The 24,407-nt window shown below is 44.0% G+C and overlaps 1 protein-coding gene across 1 annotated transcript in view; it reads right to left on the reverse strand.

Moving 5' to 3' along the window:
- Nucleotides 1-24,407, reverse strand: part of LOC135452437 (A-kinase anchor protein 13-like) — a 134,325-nt gene that overhangs the window by 16,765 nt on the left and 93,153 nt on the right. Inside the window, exons 7-10 of the mRNA XM_064722477.1 lie at nucleotides 23,144-23,327; nucleotides 12,202-12,391; nucleotides 6,140-8,990; nucleotides 1,621-1,682 (exon numbers count right to left, since the gene is read on the reverse strand). Coding sequence (XP_064578547.1) covers nucleotides 1,621-1,682; nucleotides 6,140-8,990; nucleotides 12,202-12,391; nucleotides 23,144-23,327 — 3,287 coding nt within the window. The remainder of the gene's footprint in view (nucleotides 1-1,620; nucleotides 1,683-6,139; nucleotides 8,991-12,201; nucleotides 12,392-23,143; nucleotides 23,328-24,407) is intronic.

The following is a 24,407-nucleotide window of genomic DNA, read 5'->3' on the forward strand; positions in this document are numbered from 1 at the left end:
ATGACCTTAATATAGTGCAGTTGTTATTTTGTTTCTGTCGAACGTAGCAACAGGAACCCTGTCAGTCCCGCAGCAAACTTTCCATTCCCCTGGCACTCCCATTCCTGCCTCGGAAAAGCCAGATTTCTAAAGAGGTGTTTGACAGGGTGGGAGGGAGAGGAAGAAGAGACGAAAGAACACACACAAAACCCAAAACGCCTGGAAAACATGCAAAATGGAAGCTAAATTCAATACTCTGTTTTTTTTTTCATTTTCTCCTTGTCTGAAAGTAAAAGGCTGTGTCCTAAATTGCATTTTCCAAAGATTTCTTACTTCATTACCAGATTTGGAAGTATTGGTCAGGAAATTTATCTTTAATAAAGGGTCAGTTAAAATAAAAATTCAGTAGCATGTTTCTACTCACATATTCCAGTAATGAAAGACTTCCATATCAGACAGCACAAATTTTGGCTTGGAAAGTTATTTTCTCTAGTCCCTCGCTAACTCACCAAGCAAACAGCTACAGAAATTAAGCCTTAACTTGTTAAAAACATAATAAACCTGATTTTATTACAAGCTTTGGCAAGACTGTTCTGCTGCTCAAAGAGCTTTACTGCATGATGAGCAAAGATTTTTGGAGCTCCACCCTGCACTGTAAACTCATCCCAACAGTATTTTCTCTTTTAGCAGCTTCATAATGGTAGGGAAGACACAAACACAGCTGCTCAAAGGCAACGTGCTCCAATACAAGGCTGCCATCAATTTGCCATTTACAAAAAACTTTTTCAGGAACACAAAACCACACATAAAATACAGGAGCAAATACAAATCCATCTAAGAAAGGTAAGACCAAAAAAGCCTCAGCTATTGGTAAAGCAGAACTTGTAGTGGTGGTGCTTTAAATGAAAATTATGTTCATGTAAAGCTAAATAGCAACGTTTTTTTTTTTTATAATCACAGATAATCCTTCAATACGGCAAAGAATAAGTAATAAAATACAATATCAATAGATTCCTGATTCCTGGCATGACTTTTTTATACTGTTTCACTGACATGAGGAATATGACATTTCCCCCCACATTTGATCCCTATATATCCTCCCATTATTCATTTTTCTTCCAGCTAAGGCACAAACACTCCCAGCCCATGATGCTTTTAGACTTTGGAGTCTGTGCACACACCAACATAAACCACAGCCATGGTTCCTTCTGCCAAAACCTCCCTGGAAACGCAAAGCACCAGAAGGGATGGACAGACTCTCCAGGACCACCCTGGCAGCAGCAGCACAGGGACCTTGAAGGTGCTGCTGGCCACACACAGCATCACCAACCTCAAATGCATTCCAGGACATGACTTTTGTCAAATCATACACAAATCTTGTGCAAGGTACAACCTTGATCCATGAGGAACCTCTTGGCTCAATCTGTCTGTGACTGGCTGAGAAAATACAAATGTGCCTGAATCCAGCAGTTGAAAATGCAAGGGCTGGAAAAGCCCAGGCTATATTTAAAAGGCTAAAGCAATGTCACTGGACATTGTTCAGCTTTGCAGAGGTACAGAAAGGAAACCAGCAGGTCACAGCAGCAGTGACATTTCTTCATAAAGCACAGCAATGGACAAGGTGACAACACCTGCACTCACCACTTCCTCTGTGCCGTGTTTCTGAAAATCCACCTCGTCCTCAGTTTTCATTTCCAACATCCCTGTGCAAACAGAAGATCCACAAAGGCAATTTAAAAACAAACTTCTTTCATTGCTACTAACATTTTTTGTTTACTCAAACCAGTGCCCCCTCCCCCCCAAAAAAAGAAAAGAAAACCCAACCCCCAAGGCCCTTCAACAAGTCCATTTGAACCCCTACAAGACCATTTGATTTCCAAATTCTGGTTTCATTGCTGACTTCACTGCTTCCTTGCTATTCATTTTAACAATTATCCTATCTGGGACTGAAGGAAACAATGAAATAGCAGCAAGCATAGGGTGAAATTCCTGACAACCTGTAGATGAGGTCAAGCACATCTGCAGGTATTTGTTCATGTATTTTCTTGGCTCCCATTCATCTACATGTACAATCAAACTTTTTGCTGTTTTTCTCCTTACCATAACCCAAAGATAACACAAGAAACCAACCTTGTCTGCCCTCAATATCTATTTTAAGCATTGCAAAAAAAAAAAAAAAAAAATCACAAGCTGCAAAAACTCAACCCACCAGCACTGCCTCATGGATGAGAGAATCACCCTGGTGGACTAGGAAAGCAAAACCTTTGCTGCTGGAGTTTACAAAGTCCCAGCTGACTTTCCCCTTCTCCACGCTCTTGTGATGGTGTCACCACCACAGTTGTACAAATTTCAGGTCCCAGCTGCTTCCTCTGCCCAGCCAAGTTTTCATGAGTCACCATTCCCCAGGGGTTCCCCCTGCTTACCTTTCCCTGGCAGGAAGTCAACATCGTCATTCTCTTTGATCCCTAAGCTGAGGACTCTCATGACACACAGGACACTTTCAGGGCAGTGAAGGGATTTGACCAAAGCCACCCCGATGAAGAGTGGCTGTGTCAGGGCTAAACTCCCCTCTAAACCCACTCCCTCTCTCATTTCTACTGAAAACAAACCCTGGATGGATGACAACGCCTTCTTAAGGGCGACGTGTGCTTGCAGTGAGTTTACCCCTACAGGGATTTAGCAAGAGGAGCCTCCCATTTTCATGGGGAAATCATCCTAACAATTGTAACTAATGATTTTCCACTGCCTTTAATGTCTACCCTTGTTTTTTGGGACGATCTGGTTTTGCAATGATTTTGCCTTGATTGCATGAATTTGTGGGCAGACTCAAAAATCAGAGATAACGCTACAAATTTCTGTGAGATCCTGTTGCTGGGAAATCTGTTCAGGGTCATGGCAATGCCACCATGATTGAGATCCTGATCCAAAGACAGAACATGCAAGTAAGAAACATTTGGTGCACTGAGGATGGGAGAAGCAAGCTCACTCTGCAGGGTAAGAAATGGAGAATGAAGACATTTAGCCCTCAGGATGAAATTCAAGACAATTTTTTCAATTCTTCCTAAATTTCTGTTAAGAAATATCCCAAAGGAAAAGCACTATAAAGCTATCACAGAGGTCTCTGGATGTAGTGCCTCTTATTGCAAGTGTGGAACCATTACTGACAATTGTTACCTGCTCATCCTGCCACTCTAACAGGGGAAGGAAATCATTCCAAGAGCTTTTCCATAGGGAAAATGCTACCAATAAAAATGAGGCAAAGACTCATATTCTGTCAAGGAATATTTTCTTGAAATGCTGAGATCTACAGGAGATATTTCTCCCAGCAGAACAGCTAAGGAGCAGTAATTACAGTATTTGTTATTTAAGATGGCAGATCCCAATAATACAATCTAACCTTGCTGGGTTTGGTTTCTGCCAAGAAACTGCAAATACTCCAAGGTGTTTTGTCAGCACAAACCCACGGCATCTCTTCTCTACTCTTCTCACCCAGCCAGGCTAGTGGTATGATTTCATAACCTAACTCTTTTCTTTTTTAATGAGTAGCATCTACCTGCCTGACTTGCAGATAATGTGCTTGCAGAACCCATTACTCAGCTGTAATGCAGATCTGAGTCTAAAGCCAACAGTAGGAGGAGATGCCTCAGGAAAGCAGGATCTACTTCATCAGCTTCCTCAGGGTTGTGACCAGTCACTAGATACCTGTCTGGATAAGGAAATTGGCCTTTTGAAGTCTTTGTTTTGGGGGGTAGGCGGAAACTAAGCAGAGGCAATGAGATAAACAGGTGTATATCTGGGAGCAGCTTCACAATATAAATAAAAAAATTAAAGACCTCAATGATCTGGAGTAATGGCAACAGCAATTATCAGCTGATTACATCGCTGATAAATCACCATGACAATAAACCTCTCTGACTACACAAGTTTCTGAGAAATGGCCTTGTGACCTACACTTCCTTTGGGAAGGTTTTATTGTATTCCACCAAAAAAAGATGTGACTCATCCTGAGAACTGACAAGTCCGAGTTCAGCACGGATACAAAATCCTCTGTACAAATCCAGACCTCAGGGAAAACTCCCCAGAATGGGCACAGCAGAAAAAAATTGAAGGCTGCCACTGAACTCATATAAAAAACGTGCTACCCAAGGCTAGACACCAACATGAAAAATGTACACAGCAACAATTATAAACAACAAATCACTTCTATTGAATTACTGCCATATCAGAGTTCTAGATGGTGCTCTATAGGAGATCAGTGTCAGACATATTCCAAATAGCGAGCTTGGATTCATAGCAGTCACTTGCCTCTGCTTAAAGCCGATTGTTTTTTTGGGCTTCCCCAACATTTTGATTCAAAATAATCCTAAAGTACTTCAAGAGAAAATATGACAATTTAAATTTTGTTTTGTGTGGCATCTCATTGCACATAAACAATTTCTGCTCATGGACAGGTCAGACCATATTATTCCAAGACCTTTCAGCCATAAATCCTTATGTATTTTAAATCAGTAACAGGATCACCTCCTTTTTTTCCTCCCCTTTCCATGTCTTAATACAGAATGATGACTTAACAATACTTCCCTACTTTAGCTACTATCTTATAGGACTGTCTGGTCCCTTTTCCTATTCAAACCTCACCTAGACAGTGTCATGGCACCAAGAATCCAAGCAGAGGTAAAGACCTGGACTGTACAGACAGAGCTGGCAGAGCCAGAGGCCCCTAGGAAAAGAAGTCTGACTTACAGCCACTCCCATCTACTGAACTGTCAAACCAACACAGCATTAAAACAGGTTCTTTCTGAAAATAGTTTTCTAATACAATTTTCAGATCTTTCTACTTATTTACTAGTGATCTCTTTACTCATGTTTAGTGGTTAGCTCTTGACATACAAACATGCAAAAAATCCTGAACTTAACAAAAAATTGATTTGTTGGACCCTCCACTGACACCCTCCTCCCCTCCTGCCTTCAATTATTCTGCTGTCATATATCAGAATAAACTCTCTACCATCACCCCATGCTACACTTAGACTGAAGAAACAGCTCTCAGCATTAGAGCAGTGAAACAGCTTTATAACTTCATAACTTCACGATTTATATCATGGCAGATTTTCTTTAAATCATTTAAATGCTTTGTTTGATTGCCGGTTTGTTAGGTGCATGGAAAGTGAGAGGCACTGTATCATTTTCTCAGAGCAAAGAAAAAATGGCAACTGAAAAAGTTCAGCTGCTTCCATTTAACAGCTGCCTGAACAGGTGGGGTACACAGATCAGATTAGCTCCATGCTTCAGCACCAAATTCACCAACCATTAAATCCCAGGCTGGAGCAACAAACCCATTTCTTTTTCATTCCATGTACTCCTTTATCTCCCTTCCTGGAGTTACCTGGTGATGTTTTCCATTAGCTCCTGCTGCGTGGAGGCTTCTATGCTGTCTCCCAGGTCCCACTTCTCTCTCCCATCACCGCTCATCCACGGGGAAGGCCAGCCCCACTTCCCAGCCCACAGGAGCCAGTAAAACTCATCACCCAAGTTCCAGCACTGCTGAAATGCTCTGGCAAACACCACCAGCTGCTCTGCCTGACAAAAAAGCTCTGAAGCCCGGAAAAGGCGGCGGGGGAAGGGCTCAGTGGCTGTTTTAAATGACCTAATGCTGCCAATTAGGAAGCAGCTTGGGGCAGTTCAGAGGGACACTGGCAGCTGGCTGACTTTGACAAGCAAAGAAAATCAGGAGAGTCCCATTTTACCCACTGGCTCCACACCAGCAAAAATAAAGGGGAAAAGCAAAGGGGTAACACCAAGGAAAGAAACCCTCATGCCCACATGAAAGCTTATAACTTTAAGATAAAGTAATCCAAATAGTTCAAGCCCATTCATTTCTTGTCCAGCAAGAATTTACGTGCTAGAAAATCTTCTATACAAATTCATAGGAGATGATGCTCTGTTCTTACCTCCAGTGCCAGACAAGCAGCATGTACCTGAATTGGAAGTTTTTATATGTAACTAACTACAAATTTCTTGTTTCCCAGAAGAAAAACCTCAAACACTTCCTCTCCAACACAAGCATCCAGCTCATACTTCCTTTCTTTGCCGATGACGTGACAGAGACACGCCTACAAAGAAAAACCTAAAAAGTAAAAAACCAATTGATTTTTCCTACCTGTAACAGGCTCAGCTCCTTGCACTGCCAGGCTGACATTCTTATTCTTTGTTGAGGAACTGCAATCCATTTCTCCATTAAGGCTGGCTCTGGCATCCACTGCAGTCTGGGCCACAAGCCCCGCTTTTTCTGCGGCAGGTACTTCGGGGGAACAAGGTGTGTCTGCTGCAAAAACCACTGCATCAAAACTTTTCACCATTTTAGGAACTTTATCCAGAGACGAGGCACCGTTAGCCGATACCAAACTCTTCACTCCCGCATTTTCCAGCGGCTCCAGAGGCTGCAGGTGGCAGGAACACGGCGAGAAGGGCGCTGCAGGTACAGCTCGGCTTTGCTTTCCATGGGGCTCAGCCAAGCCCTCGCCCTGAGCCCCTCCCAGGGCAGTGTCACTGTCCCCAGCCGGACAGACGGTGTCGGTGCTGGAGTCACTGTCACACGTGGGCTCCTCTGCGATGGGCTGGAGCGCTGCGCGGGGCAGCACGCTCTCCGTGTCCTCCTGCTGCTCTGCAAATGCTGCAACAGGGGCTATTGTCACTGTCCTTGGCACCTCCTTACCCTCACAGGCGTCACTCAGGGCTCCCACCTCTGAGGCGTCCTTTAACTCGGGGGTGCTGCTGTGGGGGCAGATCTGTGGTAGGGTTTGAGTGGGGTCTTGTTCTTGGTTGAGCCCAGCATTCGGACAAGGGTCACTCTCTGCACCCAGTGACTCATCTGCTGATGCAGGTCCATGCATGGTGCCTTCTGCTGCAACTGCAGCCTTGCAATCTTCTTTGGGTTGGTGTGTCGCTTTCAGCCCAGCATCCACACTGCTGCTGCTCACCATAGGCCCCTCCAGAGTGCAGGAGGGGGGTTTCACAACAGCAGCAAGAAGTTCCTCCGACAAAACCTGCTCATGAGCCTCCTGCTCAGGCTCAGCTTTGCCTCCTTCAACTTGCTGCAAGTGGCCCTGCCCCGGGGAGCTCTCGTCCCCAGCATGGTCCCCAGGCCAGGTGGCAGCTACCCCGCCATGCTCCCCACCGTGCTGCCAGGCGAGCTCTGCCGAGCCTGCCCTCGCCGCCACCGCTTCCTGGTTTTGTTTAGATTCCTCATTATGAGTTGCAGAGGGTGTGCCCATTAAATTATCCTCGGCACAGTCTGAGCCCTTGGCACACGGAGCGGATCCAGGGTCATTACCTTGCAGAGATGCCTCCTGCCCGGGAGGTGCCACTGCAGCATCTCCCTCCTGACTCACAGCTGGCCCCTCTCTGGGTAGGAGAGATTCCACCTTGCTCCTCCCCTCCTGCTCTGAAGTGCTTTCTGCTTTCTCTGCTCCAGCCTGGGCAGGCTCTTTCTCTGCCAGGCCTGTGCTCACATCCTCTGGAGGGAGCGATGCAGGCTCACGTTCCTCACGTTCACCCTGCTGAGCGCTGTCTGGTTTGAAGCTGCTGCCCATTTCACTTTTAACACCAGCTTGAGCAGCACAAGGGGCACAGGCAGCAACTTCCTGAGCACTGCCTGCAGAATCTCTGCTTCCTCCATCTCTGCAGCTGCTGGTATCAGTTCCTACTGCCTCCTTTTCACTGCTCTCCATGGCTGCAGCCCCATGATCAGCAATCTCACCACTCTCCTGGCAATGTGCGGCTTCTGCACCACTTTCATTAGATCCACCAACATCTCCGTTTGCAGGCTCAGCATCAGGGCCATCAGTTTCCACACTGTCTTCCAGTGAGGGCAGGCTGGATTTTCCATCTGTGCAGCCTGCTTCCACCAGCCCTTCTTGCTCCCCACTCTCACTGCTGCCATGGACTTCCAAGCCAGATGTGCACGCAGGAACCTGCACCCCATTCACTGCTGGCAGTGCATCTGCAGGGCTTGCAGTGACCTCCTGCCTTGCTGTGACACTGCCATCACCCTGGCCTTCCGTGAAGTCACCATTTACCTGAGCAGTGCACGAATCCACATCAGTCTCTTTGTTACTGCTGGTCTTGCAAAGGTCATCAGAGTCACTGCTAATGACACCACCTGCATTTGCACCGTCACAGGCTGGTACTACTCCCACATCTGCATCCTCCCCATCCGAACACTCAGCGCCGTTGAAACCACTGAGCAAGGGCTGAGCAGTGCTGGATGACTCTTCCTTAGCTGGGTATTTCTCTTCCAGCCTTGCAGTCCTCTCAGCAGGCTCTGCCAGCCCATCCTCTGCCCGCTGCTGGCCCTTAGCCCTCTCAGGTGCCCCGGCACAGTTCCTGCACTCAGTCTGGCCCATGGCCACATCCAGGCCCTCCGAGGGAGCTGGGGCTTCACCTGCAGCTGCAGCCACAGCAGCAGCACTGACAGCAAGCTCCTCTGCAGTTTGCACTTCCTGATGGGCACTGTCTGTGCTGCTCACGCCAGCCTGATCCAGAACAACTCCAGCCGATGTCATTCCAGCTTCCTCATCTGTATTTCCAGAGCATGGAAGATTTACAGCACCATTTACACTTGCACATGAGCTCTCAGTGCAGTCCTCATCTGATACGGTCCCAGAGCCGTCGGCAGATCTTAGCCCCGCCTCTCCTTCCTTTTTACACAATATCTCTGTGTTTTTACTTTCACAGAAGCTGGCTGGGCTGTTTGCACCCCCCAGGCTAACCATGTCTTTTGGTGCATCATTAAAAGCCCCCAGACTGCTGCTGTTGCATTTCTCCTCCTGCTGGGCTTGGTCTGAGAGCTGCCTGCTGTCCAGGTGAACCAGATCAGATGGGTTTTCCTGCCTTTCTTCTTTTGCCATTTCTTCTAGGCTCTGAGAGGTGGTGGTCACAGGACCCTCTGCTCCTTTAGTACAGCTGTCTCGAGAATCTCCCAGTACAGGCTCTGTCTGCTGCCTTAAACTCTGTAACAACACACAAAAGAAGAAAAAAAACAGGTTTATTCCATCATGCAGTTACTCAAGACCTGTATCTACATGAATCCTATTCCTGGTGCTACAAATGTACTGCAGTGGATATTTTTAATGTTGGTTTTATTAACAAGAGATAATATTGAAATTATTAGAATGAAAGAAACATTGGTTGAAAAGAACATCTAAAGGTCATCTAGCCCAACCACCTGCCTGAAACTGGCCTACTGCCACTGCAGCATCAGGTCAACCATGACTTTATCTTGCCAAACCTCCAATGACTGAGTACCCACAGTCTCTCTGGACAATCTGCTCCCATGCCACACCACCCTCCCATGAAGAATTTTCCCTAAAGCCAGCCTGAACAACCCAAAGATGAAATTTGTCTCTCTACCCCCCTGCTACACCATCTGCCATCACTGAAAAGAACTGTAATCTTGGAAATTGCTCTTTGAGAAGCTGTAGTCTCAGTTCTTGAGTGCACTTAAATTCAAGATAGTAAACAGCAGAATTCAGTCTACCAAATAATGCAAATATACACCAGCCTAGTCCCAAAGGACTTCAAGCAAATGCTGTTTAAGAGAACCTTCAGATCCCCACCCAGCACTCCCCAGCTCTTAGCAGCTTTCCTCAGTTTTCTCTCTATGGATGGAAATGCCAGCATTGGCTGGCAATGTCCAAACACACAACTGTCTCCTGCTCACAGGACTGAACTAATAATCTAATCTATTCCTGAGAACTGCAGGCATAATTAAATATCTGAAATTTATTTCCTAGCTGGAAATAAAAATTTCAAAATTATGACATATTATTAAAATTAATACATGCATTATCATGGAACAGTAGGATCATAATCAATTCCTCTCTAATCTGCCTTTTCCTTCCAGAGCACTGCTTTGTCAAGCTTTTATAGTTTGATACAAACAAACCTTTACTTAAAAAGAACTGTCTGTTTCAATATTTCCTTTCATATTCCTATCTCTGTAGAAGAGAACATATCAATGTTCACATCTTAGAAATAGTGGCTTATTAAATTACTGAGCAACCCCAGTCCCTCAGGGTACACCCAAGAGCTCCCCACAGGTTTGTTTGGGGTTTTGCACCACCACAAGCTTTCCAAGGTCACACTGGTTTCTCACTAAGTGCCTGAGACTCTCGCCATGAATAAAACTCCAATGAACTATGTACAATCCGATATTTTCTTGCATTTATTTGTAAAGGGATTAAAAAAAATACACACATACTGGAAGTCTAACTTGAAGAGCTCCCTGCAAATTTTAAGTTTTTAGCTCTCAGAGAAATGGAAGTTCACACCCAAAACTGTCAGTTTAAACACCCTGATAATTAAAGCACCCACTTACGTTAACTGAAGCATCACAGGGAACTTCTGGGTATTGCATATACTAAGAGTGGCTAAAATCATCACTGCTTCCTTAAGGATATTGCATTTACTTGTCTTTCCACACTCTGAGGTTTGCAAACACTGAGCAGTGCCACAGACTCACTGAGTCACAGACCACTAAATGTACTTCTGGTGTTGGCCACCAATCACCCTGCTATTCAAAAGAACCCTCTGCCCAGCTCCCATCTCTGCTGTCAGCTATGCCTCCCTGGTTTTGAGGCATCCCAAGCCAGGTTAGCCCTGGAGGCAGCAGCATGGCATCTCCATCCCTTGTGTAGCATCAAGGATGGGACACAGAGCTCAGCATGTAGTGGTACCCACAGGCTGCAGGTATTTTTTGCAAGGGTTAACAGTGTGCCAAGCCTTTGGTGGCTGTAACCCCACAGCAGAGCATGGAGACTGTGCTCCTGGATCCCAGCCAGGATGGACAGACACACAACAGGGACACTTGCTTGGGAACAAGCAGGGTTTTCAAAAGGAGGGGCGCAGCAGCCCCAGCATCCTCACAGTGAAGTCACTCTGCTGATAGCCGGAAAAATACTGCCATCACCAAAGGAAGCCAACAGGCTCTCAACTGACCCAAAATAAACCTAAATGAAATAATTACAGGGCTGCTTTCCAAATTCAAATCAGATTAGATGTGAAGTAAAACAGTGGTGGAAAGCAAAGTCTATTTCTGGTTTCATTGTCAGGCAAAATGTTCCCAATCTGGCATTTGCATGAGCAAACAAGCAGTGAGCTGGATATGCTTGCCATGGCTTAGGGTCTTTTGATGGAAAGGGGAAGAGATTTCAGATTTAGCCTGGATTTGTCACTCATGCCACTGGTTCCTGTTGAGATTGGGAGTAATCAACATCTCAGGTACTCAGGAAGGCTGAAAATGGCTCAGCATAGCCTGTTCCTCTGCTCACTCCATCAGCCCACTGGCTGCACACAACAGTTCTCCCCTCCCTTAGTTAAAGCAACAATAATATCCTGTTGTTTAGATCCTGCACCTCTGTAACCCCAGCTATGTTATCTGTGAACACACCCACAAGTGAATCCAACAGTGACAGACACGTGGGTGTTTCTGAGAAATGGCACAAAAGTGTTCTGATGTTTCACCTTCCCAACTCAAACCCTGTGGATTTTAAAGCAGCAGGCGAAAGCCCTTCCAAAGCCCTACAGCTCCTGTGGTCCAACCACCACAGAGATTGAGAGGAGCACAGTGAAGGGACCATTATGGACACAAACCTTGTGTGGCCAAGGCAGGCTTGCACTCTATGAGTCCTACATTGAATTGCCACTGAAACAGCCATTTTTTCCATCACCTATCTCAGAAACTTTCCTCTCAGTCTCGTCTCTGACCCTGAACTTTCCATTTGAACAGAGATATTCCCACTGTGCTTAAAGCCCACACACCCAGCCTCACTCCAGAGCGTGCCTTAAGCTGCCCAGTGTCTGCCAGACAGGCAGAGGGTCAGCATTCTCCAGGAAGGTGTTCCTGCCCATCCAAGGGGGTCTAAAACTCACAGATCAGGCAGGAGCTGGGAGCAGAGAGAGACAAAACAGAGCTGGTGTCGCACAGCCCTGAGCCTGCTTCTCTTCTGAATGAGAACATTTGCTGCTTAATACAACTTAAACAGATCTCTCCATGCTCAAATAAGAAGCAAATGGACAGGTGTCCACCTGGATGCTTGATAATGAATCCAGAGAAAACACCTAGGGAAACATGCCCTGAAGGATGCTGACATGTAAAAATCCTCCCCAGGTGCCAGGGTGCAACCAGCCAGATCTGCTTCTCTTCCATCCCCTTTTGCTCACCTGGTGCTGGTGGCTCTGCATGTGCATCTGCAGGTGCTGGATGTCCCTCTCCCAGCTGGCTGCTGTCCCCTCTGTGGCCTCAGCTGTCAGCAGGTACACGTCCAGCCCGCGGTGGTGCTTCACGCTGTAGTCCCCCGAGTGCACGGTGTGAGACAGGGTGCTCCACGACTCCGGCTCCCTGGCTCCCTCCCTGCAAAACAAGGCAAAACAAGGCAGGGTTAGCGGCCAGGTGAGCAGGGATCCTGCAGGCTCTCCTTCACTCTGGACAGCATCTAATCATGGGAGTGAGCAGAGTGGCACCGGCTCCAGACAGACAGAAACACACACACACTCCTCAGTCTTGAAAATTAATGTGATTTAGCGCTAATGCCAGCCACAAGCTTTATTTCATAAAGTCCTCCTCAGGTAGAGATCTGTGGTTTTTACCCCAGACTGTGACAGACTAGCAGCCAAGGGCACGATAACTGTGTTTTAAATCAGATTTATCACAGGTGAAGATCACCAAAGCAGCTGTCACAGAACAGCAGAAACCTGCAAAGGGATACGTTGGAAACAACAAAAACTATCATGGTATGACTTCTACACCAAAGCCAACACACAAACACCCAACAGCCATCATATTTCAGCAATTTTTTCACTCCTGAAATGAACTGGACCTGCCCTGTGAAACTGCCTCTGTGCAAGATGTTCTCAGTGTTGTGAGACAGCTGTTTTTCTGCAGCACTATCATGGGCTTTCTTTTAACCAATCCAAAGAAAAGAAAGCAAAAAAGATGCTGTAGATCAGAATGAAAAATAGTAGGTAGAAATTTCTATTCAGTCCTCTCTTTTTGAACATCAAACCCTGATTTTGCACCACTCAAAGCAGTAATTCCTCAGGTCTCACCAAACTGCAGAGCAGCTACACTGGCCCATCGAGGTGGTGAGAAAACACTGAGGTGTTCACTACTTCAGGTTCACAGATTTCATTTTGAATCAGAACTGATTCAGGAAACCCAAAATCTGTTTTGACCATCCCAGACAGAGCAGCTTGTGCACCACCCCACCAAGCCCTGCATCCCCCAGGAGGGACATGGAGCCAAACTCCAGGAATGTTACAGAGCAGGAAATGACACTGATCCTCTCAGGGTGCAAGAAATGGGAATTTCTCCATCTTCCTTCTACCAGGAATGCATCTACTGTCACACAGCCCCATGTATGAGCTGGTTTGGGGATTCAACTAGATGACTTTTAAAGATCCCTTCCAAACCAAACTACTCAGTGATTCTATTATGTCCCCTCCCTGTTGCAGAAACTAGCCATTTTAAGATCTCCCGTTCCTGTCCAGCTACAAATTTCCTTGGAAGAGGCAGAGCTGTGATTGTTTTTAAATAATTAGGAATTCAAGAGGGTACATAAACGCAAATGCATGCCATCAACAAGGTAAAACTGCATGTAGTTTTCAGAATCCTTGCCGAGAGGTCTTGCTTTAAAATCTGCAAACCTTTTTTATGGGCAAGGGCCCCCTAGCAAACCACAGGGCTATCTCTCTGGGAAGCCAAGCAATCTAGAAAGCAAAGTCATAATGAGCAAACACCATGATCAGCAACAGGAATGGGCAGAGCGGGGTGGGGAAACAGTCAACTGGTTCATCAGAGACAGAGAAACCTGTGCAGGCAATGGCTGCTCCTGCTCTGCCCCAGCACAGCCACCCATCACCTTCTGTGACTCATTTTGGGTTAAATCTCCAAGGAAATTCAGACAAAGGATTACTATGGCTTTCACCATTTTCCACCATTCATCTCAGTAATGACTTGACTTCAACAGAATTACACTTGACTTAAGGAGAATGAATATTTCCACAGAGAAACAGAAGGAAGCAGTCAGTTTCTGGTAGCAATTGGTCTAAGTCCACAGAGGCACTGAAGTCAACTGAGCCATTACAAGCAATAAAGAAATGACCTTGTTTTATCAAGAAAACACAGACATTTCTGTCTGGAGTGTTTTTCTCTTCAGCTGTCATGTATGAGAAAGCACTGTACGGAGTACAACGAGGCAGTGAGCACAAAGCCCACAGCCACCCACTCACGGGGACAACAGCAGCCAGATTAAAGAACAGCGTGCGATGGATCTGCTCCGCTTTCTCATCAGCTTCAAGGACCCTCATAGGCATCTCCAAATCAGCACCCACAAAGCTGGCTGCATGACCTGTTGAGCCTCAGAGGGCTTTCAGCAACTTCAAAAGGCTCAATCTGGAGCAAGATGACAGGCAGAGTCCCCTGCAACACCGCACGTGTGTCCGCCCCTCCAGCAATCCGCAACCTTCACACGGCCCAGATGGATCAAACAGTCACTTCTGCTTACAAAGAGAGCAGTTTCTTTTCATATTCAAGCTGCCAGTCTGTGTTACACTTTATGAAAAGCTTTAAACCTTCTGAGGAAGCAAGAAGTTTCTCACCTTCAGCCAAGTACAAACTCCAAGCTCTCACTTTTAATAGCAGTCACCTTCGTTACACAAAATTAAAGAGTGAGATAGAGAATGGTTCAATCTACTGCCTCCTTCAAACCAGCCCTTTCATACTCTGCTCCGTCCCAGCACTAATGCTCTGAAGCAGAGAGGACAAATGAGGATTCACAAGCGTTAACTCATTTTCCCACCACTGTTCCTGTTGTTCAGGCAATCACTTCCAAGGCCATTTGAGAAGACACTCCTGCTCATTTGCCTTCACACATTGAGCTTCACTGTTCATGCCTTTCCTGCATGTCTCACTGCAAGGCCTGGGTTTTATTGAGAGATGATAAAAACACAGTTTCTTCCAGGAAAAAAGCTTTGCTGTTACGCATTTTTTTGTACTCCCTGGCTGTGAAAGATGCTTATTTCGTCCAGACTTGGAATTTTTGTAGTGGTTGTATATCCAAGCTGCTCTACTAGGAGATAAAAACAGATATGCAAATACTTACTGAAGATTTATTAGCAAAAATAGGTGTACAAACTCCAGCCTTCAAGAAGTTTGAAAATCTGCTTTTGTTCAGCACAAAAATCCACTTTGTTGTGCTTTGCCAGAAACAACGGAAATCTGTCTTCTTATGAGATTTAACCATCCTGGGTCAAATCTTTCTCATCTTCCCTTTTCAACAGTTTCCCATCAAAATACGTAACAGATACCAGTGAACTGAACATTTTGTAAGAAACATTTATGAGCTCAACTTTCACAGAAGAAAGTATCTTGGTTTAAAAAGCAAGGACTGCCTGAGAGGGCTGATAATGTTCACTAGCTCTACCCTCTGCATAACCATGCCATGGGCCACTGAAAAAGCCTGGAAGAAGTCCTCCAGCTCTGGTTAGTCTTCTGTGCCATGAAGGCAAACCCAGAAGGGGAATTTTTGGTTGAAATGAAGAACAGACCTACCAGCCCACCCTTCATCTGCAGAAAGGTGGCTTAGAGAAGGATGACAACTTCAGAGAGAGAGGAGAAGCAAAATACTTCAAAATACTCTCCTGCTACATCTGGGATCTGATTAGATGCTGAAACTAAAGGATCACCTCCTGCCCATCTGGCATGTAAGACAAGATGACAGATCACAGAATCACAGAATGGTTTGGGAGGGAAGGGACCTTAAAGATCATCCCAACATGGGCAGGGACACTTTCTGCCAGACCAGGTTGGTCCAAGCTCCATCCAAGCTGGGATGGGACAGTAAGTAGGAAGTGTTTTTGATTTAAACCTCCCAGCACTGCCCAAGTAGACTGGTCCCTTTTCAAAGCAGAGCTACACTGAACTCGTGTGCTGAATCTCTCCTCATCTGGCAGGAGAGCAGCGGAAAAAGGAAGGAAAGCCCACACCGCACGGCCCCTGGCTTCCGGCAGATACGGGCGAGAGATTTTTAACAAGAAGGAAGATAAGTGAGAAAAGGAGAACAAAAAAAAAAACCCAAAAAAACAACAAACCACCCCCTGATCAAAAGCTCTGCCTGGCCTCAAAAGCAGCAGAAACTGCTCAGTAACAAGAGAGTGAAATTCAAGGTGCTGGTGCTTGCAGCAGGCACTACCAAGAGACAAGGTTTAAGCTGCAAGGGAGAGGAGGAGGAGGGAGGAAGAGATCAGAAGATGAATGAAAAAGCCTTAAGTGAGTTAAGCAAAACTTTATGTTAGGGAGATCTCTCCCACAGTTTTACAAAGGGGTGAGGAAGGCAGTGTGGGAACTCAAGGTGTTATTTCCTGGGAGTATCCTATCCAGATTTCTGACCTGAAACAAAACAAGCTCAGTAACATTGCTAGCTTTTAAGATCTTACTGCAAGCCTGGCAACAGCTGTGGGTTTATTCTGAAAGCATCAGCCTATAGATCCACATGGCAAAGAAAAAATGAAAAAAAAAGGAAATAAAAAAAAAATTAAACTAAGCCCATACCATTATGGTTGCATGAAAAGCTAGGAAAAGGCCATAATTTAGATGCTCTTATCTGTAAGGTAAATAAAAATGTAATTAAATTGAATTCTAATCTTACATTCTTTTTATTACTATTATTATTGTATCACAGTGAAAATACCAGATCAGAGAGACTGTGATCTGGGATAAACAAGGAAAGGTGCCTACAGGGATAGGATTGGTGGTGATTTTGCAACATGCCCACAGCACAGGCAATTCAAATCAAGCCAAAAATCCTGGAAAAACCCAGCACCCACACTCAATGCAGTCACCAGCATTTAAACCAATCTTAGAAACCTGCATTGTATATGAGACCCAGAAAACACATGCACCAGCATGTGCTAGAATGGGTTAAATAAATCAAACATTTTCAAATTTGAAATTTATTTAATAAACACAGAATTCATATTTCAGTTGTTTCTAAGTGTTCCAAATGCCCCAGGAAAGCAGAAAAAAAGTATGTTTCTCATATAAGAAAAACCTACATAATGCTCAGTAATTTGAATAGTTTTGATGTTGAAAGAAAGAGTTAAAAATTCATCTGATCTAGAAATACTGTGCAACCCCTTACTGTGCCTCGCACAAACATGAACTGCAGTTGTGGGTTCTGACACCAAACTGAATTCAGGATTGCATAACCTACCCTTCAATATCAGACTAAATATTTAATAACTCAATTCAAAATACATAATGCAAACTTTGCATTGATCAACACACTATACAGCAGCAAATCATAGAGAGAAAATCTGGCTTGGTCCTTCAACAGTTGTTTGCAGATGCATATATGCTAAGAGAACAGGTCCAGTATTTCCAAACACAAAAGGTCTGTACTTTTAACCCCAAATATTTCTTAGACCCCAATGTTAATTATACATTTAAAAAGTATAAGAATACAGCTACAAACTCTTATCAACTATAGCTGCCAAAAAGTACAATCTGCAGTCCATAAGAGTAACTGTTATAAAATGCATTTTCCATTATTTTTAAATTATTTTCAGAGCATTATTTAACAAGAAGGATGCCCTGCTAAGGATGTGAAGCTGTAGGTCTAACACAGAACCCAATGTCCACCTGGAGACTCATCAGTAAACAAAGGCAATTTAGGGTGAATCTATGAAACACACTCAAGAATGAAAACAGATGCCATTTGTTGCATTTTAAATTCAAAAAGCACCATCATGGAGAATACTTCAGCAAGCAGTGTTTACAGCTAAAAACTGCACCTCAGATCAGGACATGTGATATGGAAGAAGAGTTGTCTCTGGAAAACATCTCCACATGCTGCAAGCAAGCATGATCATTGGCTCTGCAACACAGCCCTGAGAAGAAGCCATGCCTTGGGCTGCCTCTGACACAGCAAATTACAAACACTTCTTCTACAATCATCTCCTCAAACTCTAATCCAACCATGAATGTCACTGCTTGGAGCAATTCTGCTCCAGAGACTAAATATGAGCATTCTAACTGGGAACCCAGCTAGCCCATGCTCGAGGCCAAAAACTCAGCAGTTCTGGGAAATCACTTATCTGCATTTTCTAAATTTATCCGGAATCAGAGTTGGTCTCTCATAATCGCTTACCAACCATACAAGGCTGTCCAGCACTTATGGCCCCTATAATTTTTGGGAACACTTCCAGATCAGGATTGCTGGGGGAAAGAAAATAATTTCTTCTTATATCCTGGCAAATATTCTCAAATCTCTTCTAAATCTCTTCTTTCTCATCCTCACAGGCCTGTTTCCATGATCTCCCAGGACTACAATTTCCAAGTAGGAATACAGAAACAACAATATCACATGGACTAAGCCTTCTCTCTCTTCTGTATTCAGAGAAGGTTACATACAAAACAAAGGAGAGGAGGGAGCCAAAGAATGAAAAGCTTTCACAGGGATGTGGGAACACACGAGGAAGTCAGTAAAAGTTGGAGCCTGATGTGGGGTGAGAAGGTGGAAGAGAGAAACACAAACCCTTCCTGCTCCACCATGTTTCCACCTGGCTGCCCCATCCTCCCACTCCCAGTCTGCTCCTCTGCTGTGGCCAGAAGAAACCCACAGCACCTCAACATCTTTCTAATCGTGATGTTAAAGCTATTAAATGATGGAGTTTCAACTGAAAATCCTACAGCCACAAAACTAGACCCTGTAGATTCTCCCACACTGCTCCAGACAGATTACTGTCTGTAGCTAAACAGCACCTCCTCAACACATCTCACTCTGAGTCCTCTTCCAGTGCCCTTCTAACACTTCTGAGTCCCTCTTAACACATTAATCTTGTGCCATCACTTGCAGATGAAAGGTCAACTGTTCTCCTGCCACACCACAGCAAGCCATATCTCAAACCTAGCTCCCCAAATAGCCATCAAACGGATTTGTTGCTTGGTTTGTAGTGGAAGAACAGATGAAGAAACATCAGCACTAATTCAATAAACCTTACAGCCTCTGATATCTGCTTAGCCAGAAATGAAATGTATGTATATCATGTTTTTAAGATCATGCTAAACACTCTGCTGAACATAAACTGGGTATTTCTGAAATTAAACACTTGCTTAAAGGCCCTGCTAAATTGGGGTGAAAAAAAAATAAGACGTACAAGGCAAATCCTTTGCAGCTCTGGCTCAGAAAAGCAGAAAAGTGTTCTTAGCTATAAAACTACAGTCATTGAAAAAGCATCCTTTTTGGAGAGGCACCATGGAGATTACAGCACAGACTTCACCAATTACTTATGTAAAATCAGAACAATAGCAAGTGATAATCATGGATTCAAAAACATTCACCAAACCCTTCTGCTACCAGTGAGTTATTCCTCATGTGTGTTAATTAAATAATTTTAACTTTGGGAATACAGACTTTTACTAATTTACAGTTTCACGGATTGAGACTGCTGACTGTTACCAGGGAATCTGAAGGGAAGAGCAATCCCAGAGCCATGCAGAAACACTTTAAAGCAAAAAGTAGAGAAACCAGCAAAAGTAAAAAAAAAAGTTTACAGTAAAAAACTCAGAGACTGTTGCAACCCTTTGTAGAGATTAGAAAAATGCAATTTAAAAATTTTTTAATGGGCTTTATTTTTCTCTTGCTTCCTTTTTTCAGAGGACATAAATCACTCTCAACTGTGAAGGAACTACAAGTAAATACTTTGCCGGGGAGAGAAGTGTTACTGGACAGAAATAAAATCAGCAAGCAGGTCAGTGTTTGTATGTTTTACAAAGCAGCACTTCCAGCCTCTCTGCAATCCCACGTGCTCCCGTGCCTTGAAGCCATTTTCCCCACTGCTGCAATAGCCCTGCAGAACATGGAGCTGGCAGGGGATTGTGTTACTGCCCTGACTGCATTGGGAAACACCAACTCCTGCACCGTGCAGCTGTCCAGCTGCTCAGGGAGCTCCACCAGCCTGTTTAATGACTGTGCTGCCTCTCCAGAGCCAGCATCACCCAGCTCCATCACTGGGGAGAAACGGGCTCCAACCACAGACCATTCGCTCTGGAATTAGTTGAAACTCAAAGGCTTTGCAAAGTGTGCCATTTCCAAAGTTATTTTTACAGATTAATCTTTATATATATATTTTACCCCTATAAAACTACTGCACTTCTGCACTATCCTATTCCATTTGTACTGCAGGACTGTTTACTGCACAGTTTTCAACTTGCAGATAAAAAAAGTCCCATCAGGAATGATACACAATTGATGGATGTTTATTGATAATGAATATTTATTTGCTCATATGAATATTTATTAATGAATGCTGCTATTGACTCTTGATCCCTGGTGACCTACACAGGTTCTGTGACAGCTCCTTGTTTGGGTTCCAAAACAACCAGCCCATGGACCTTTCCTGTCTGAGGAGGAAAAGACAGTGCTACCACAGAGCAGAATACTTCCAGGGATGGAAAACTTACATAGGAAGCATCTTTTTTTTTTTTTTTTACATGAAATACTGCAAAAACTGAGAAGGGAAAGTTCATCAGATAAAGAGAAATTCAAAATGTCACAGTGAAATTAGTTTTTGAGAAAAATATTTACACTGCAGCTGAATCAAGCTGCTTTGCAGACAAACCAAGGCAAAACAACAACGGAGAAGGTTTTATGTCTGCTCTTTAATGATTGTATCTTAATTATGGCAGAATTTCACCCCTTCCCAATGCTGGCTGGGAGAATTATTGTAAAATGGAGGGTCCTGCAAATTAGCAAGCAAGAGAACAATAAATTCCCCCCAAGGATAATGCATCACAAAACACACTGCATTAATTTATTTGGCACAGTGCAGTTTAATTACTTGTAAAAATAATGACTCCTTTGTAGGGGCCCTCACTAACATGCGTTGCTGCTCTGTGTTTTGCTGAGTGGGACGAGCTGTGTGCCAAATTTGTGTGCATGGATTATACAGTGTGAGACCAGGCAGAGTGCAGAAAGGAGGTTGTACAGTGTCCTTTGAGTTTTGACAGCACATAAATGACACCCGCTCTCTTCACAGAATTTTCTGTGTTCTGAAGCTCAGTATTTCTCCTCTCAATAGGGATTTTCAAGTCTTGATCCTACCTTATGGCATAAAACACTCAGCATGATAAAAAAATTTAAAAATCACTGCTGGGGAATCAAGGTGTGGCTGTTTTTACACCATCACTGTCCTGTGGGGAAGGGCTGTGGCCATTCCCATGTCACTGCTCCAGTCAGTGCCAGGGTCATATCACGATGTCCCACTACCATCCTACCCACTGGGAAAGGGAACCAGGATTTCCAGTATCCATGGATTTCTGTTTTTAGGGCTTCCTCGGAATAGAAGAGTTCTCAAAGTCAGGGGACCTGTGGCATGGTCAGATGTCTATACATTGTATTTCCACGCAGCAGTCCAAGAGGAAAACAAATCACAAAGAACAGTTTAAGGACATACCAAGAAGAACAGGAATTGGGACCTTGATGGTCTGCAGTTGCTTGTGTCTTACTTTCAAAGACAAACTGCAAAGGTCATCAGAGAAATTCCATGGATTGGGCCAGCAGCATTCCTTAAGGTCAATGACACAGGACAATGTCATGGAATCCCAGTCCTCTCTTAATTCAACTGATGAGAACCGCCATTCCAAAACTGGAGCCAGTTGTGAAAAACTTCACCAAATACATGAATAGCTATTGTAATAGTTTTGTTTACTTCCCATTTTATTTAAATTACCAGCTTTACTCCCATTAGGGTTGCAGTATTTGCGGTGAGCTCTATAATCAAGTTTTGGCCAGCTTAAGCTTCCTGCCAGTATGTAAAGCCTGTTAATGTGGTTAGTCTCACCTTGGAGAACCTTGTTGCAATTACAGGATGAATTTACACATCCCATTTTTACAATATAGCCTGAAAGATAGTTGTGTTTTCACAGTATGATTGATCTTGATGGAGAATAATGTAACACTGTCATCCTCTCTGTATTGATGGCAGCAAAGGTGACAGGAAAATATTTGGTTATAGGTTCCATCCCACCCTGCACCTTCTCCTTCACCCTCACTTTCCAAGCGGCTGCCTGAATTTAAGGATAAAATTTAAATGCAATCACTCCAGCAATACAGATCATATTTTCTGCCCCAAAATGCTACACCCAACAACTACAGAAAGCAGAATAATTTACAATCTTTAACAGGGAACGTTGCGTGATAATATGGACAACACAGCAGACTCCTAAACATGACATTGGTCATTCAACATAAACTCCAAGTATCTGAGAAATCAATTCAGAAAGACAAAGTTTATAACAAAGCTTAAGAGAACCAGGCATCAGAATAACACACACGGAGACTAAATCTTTTCTCCTATACAAACAGCCCCCTTGAGATTTTTTTAAGCTCTTTGTCTTTATTAGCCTCAGCTATTAAAGCTAGATCTCCAAACATTTGCTGCTCAAAACTAACTTGCCATCTTACAAAGGATTCCTTGTAAAGCAGTGCAATAAATGCTCATGCCACTAGTTACTTGCTATGTGTTGTAAGACCTGGCTTTTTCTCAAGACCATTTACAACAGACCTGTTTCTGTTAAATATTCTGTTCTCCTTTAAATATTTGCAGTAATTCTTACCTTATTTTTTTTAACCTACATCAGTAAAATGCCTATTCATCTCAAGATGCTACCTTATTTTAATATAATGATCACTATTTTATTTAACGAAAAAACTCCCTCTCTAAAAAGTAAAATACAACAGTTCACTACCAGCACAATGCCTATTAGCTTCCCTCTTTTGGGCAGTTGTGCTTGCTTGAAGAAAAGCTTTTTCATTTGTGTTTGCATAAGATTTGCATTAATTAGTCAATATTACAGTGACTTTGGACTTTACATGACAGCTGGAAGGAGAATATTGAGCAACAAGAAAACCCCCTCAAAAAAATTATTGCATTTCCCCTAAACCCTCAGGACTGCTGCTAGCAAGAATGGTAAAAGCAAAATTACACCAAAATTGCCTTTAAGGATGGAGTATAGCACTCAGACACCACTGAGTGATAACGTACAGCAAAGCCAAGCATGGTAGAGAACAGAAAACCAGCAGAGGAACCACCAAATCATCCTTACTCTGTCAAAAGCTGGTGCAGCTTCTGGTAGCCCCTCTCCAAGGCCAGGCTGACAGGCGTTGCCCCCTCGTTGTTGTGGATGCTGAGAGCTCCTCTTCCACCCGGCTGCTGGAGCAGAAACCACGTCAGGCGCAGCATACCCAGCCTGACCGCAAAATGCATCAGTGTCTCCCGAGGGATGTTCTCTGGGAAGGCAGGAAAAGAAAGAAATGGGAATTTGTAGGCTTGTGGGTTAGGGGAAATGTTATATCCCCACATCCCAGCTCCACCACACGTCGGCTGGCATGGAGATGACAGCCCAAAGGAACCTGCAGCACCTGGAAAAACAGCCTGGTTGCCAATGTGCAGGAGACACCAGTCGTAAAGTGAGGGACATGCTTTGGTGGGGCTGGGAGTGCTCAGGACCTCTCATGCTGAGATTGACCACAGAAGTCAATGTGAAAACCCCACCATTTCCTGAACAGCCACAGCCACCACCAAGCTCCAGCACACCCAAACAGAAATGTGGTCAGGTGGCTTTTCCTGGGATGTCCAAACCTTCTCCTCACATAGCCAGGACCAGGTTTTAGGGAAGGACAACTTTTGTTACCTAACGGGATGCTGATTTATCCCAAGGCATAAAGAAAAAACAATTACATTTGATGTACATATCCAAAGCAGTTATAAAAAAGAACTGTTTAAAAACTCATACAGACAAAAAAAAAAAAAAAAAAGCAAGGGTTTTCTTTCCTGGTTTGATTACCTCAGACCAGCTTTTCCCAGCTTAATACAGTAGCTCTGTCATTCTGAGTAGCAGTATTTATAAACTACCAATCTCCACCGATGCTTTTTGTATTTAATAACTGTGACCTTCTAATTTGGTAAAAGTGACTCTAGAGCCTGAGCTTTCATCTCAGAAAAATAACCCCCTACTCCAAAAGCTGCAGCACTAGAATGATGCTCTGAAAAGCTTTAACCAGAAATGATCTCCAGATGCACTGCTGAAATCCAGCATTTGCAGATCAAAGCTTGTTATTTCTGTATGAAAGGCAAAAGCATTTGGGTTAAAAAAACTGCAAGAAATAAAAATTTGTTCTTTTAATTAACAAAGGATTTTAGTATTGACTGACAGCAACAACAATAAAAAAGCACCAACTGGGTCTTAGAAAGCCATGCCAATGAGCATGCTTGGTATAAACCCTTTAATATCACAGGAATGATTTATTGGGTTATTAATTTGGGTTCCAGCCAAATCTATACAACAGGTTGTAAAATGCATGCACATA

The sequence above is a fragment of the Zonotrichia leucophrys genome, chromosome 10, assembly GCF_028769735.1.
Source record: "Zonotrichia leucophrys gambelii isolate GWCS_2022_RI chromosome 10, RI_Zleu_2.0, whole genome shotgun sequence".
NCBI classification, from domain to species: Eukaryota; Metazoa; Chordata; class Aves; order Passeriformes; family Passerellidae; genus Zonotrichia; species Zonotrichia leucophrys.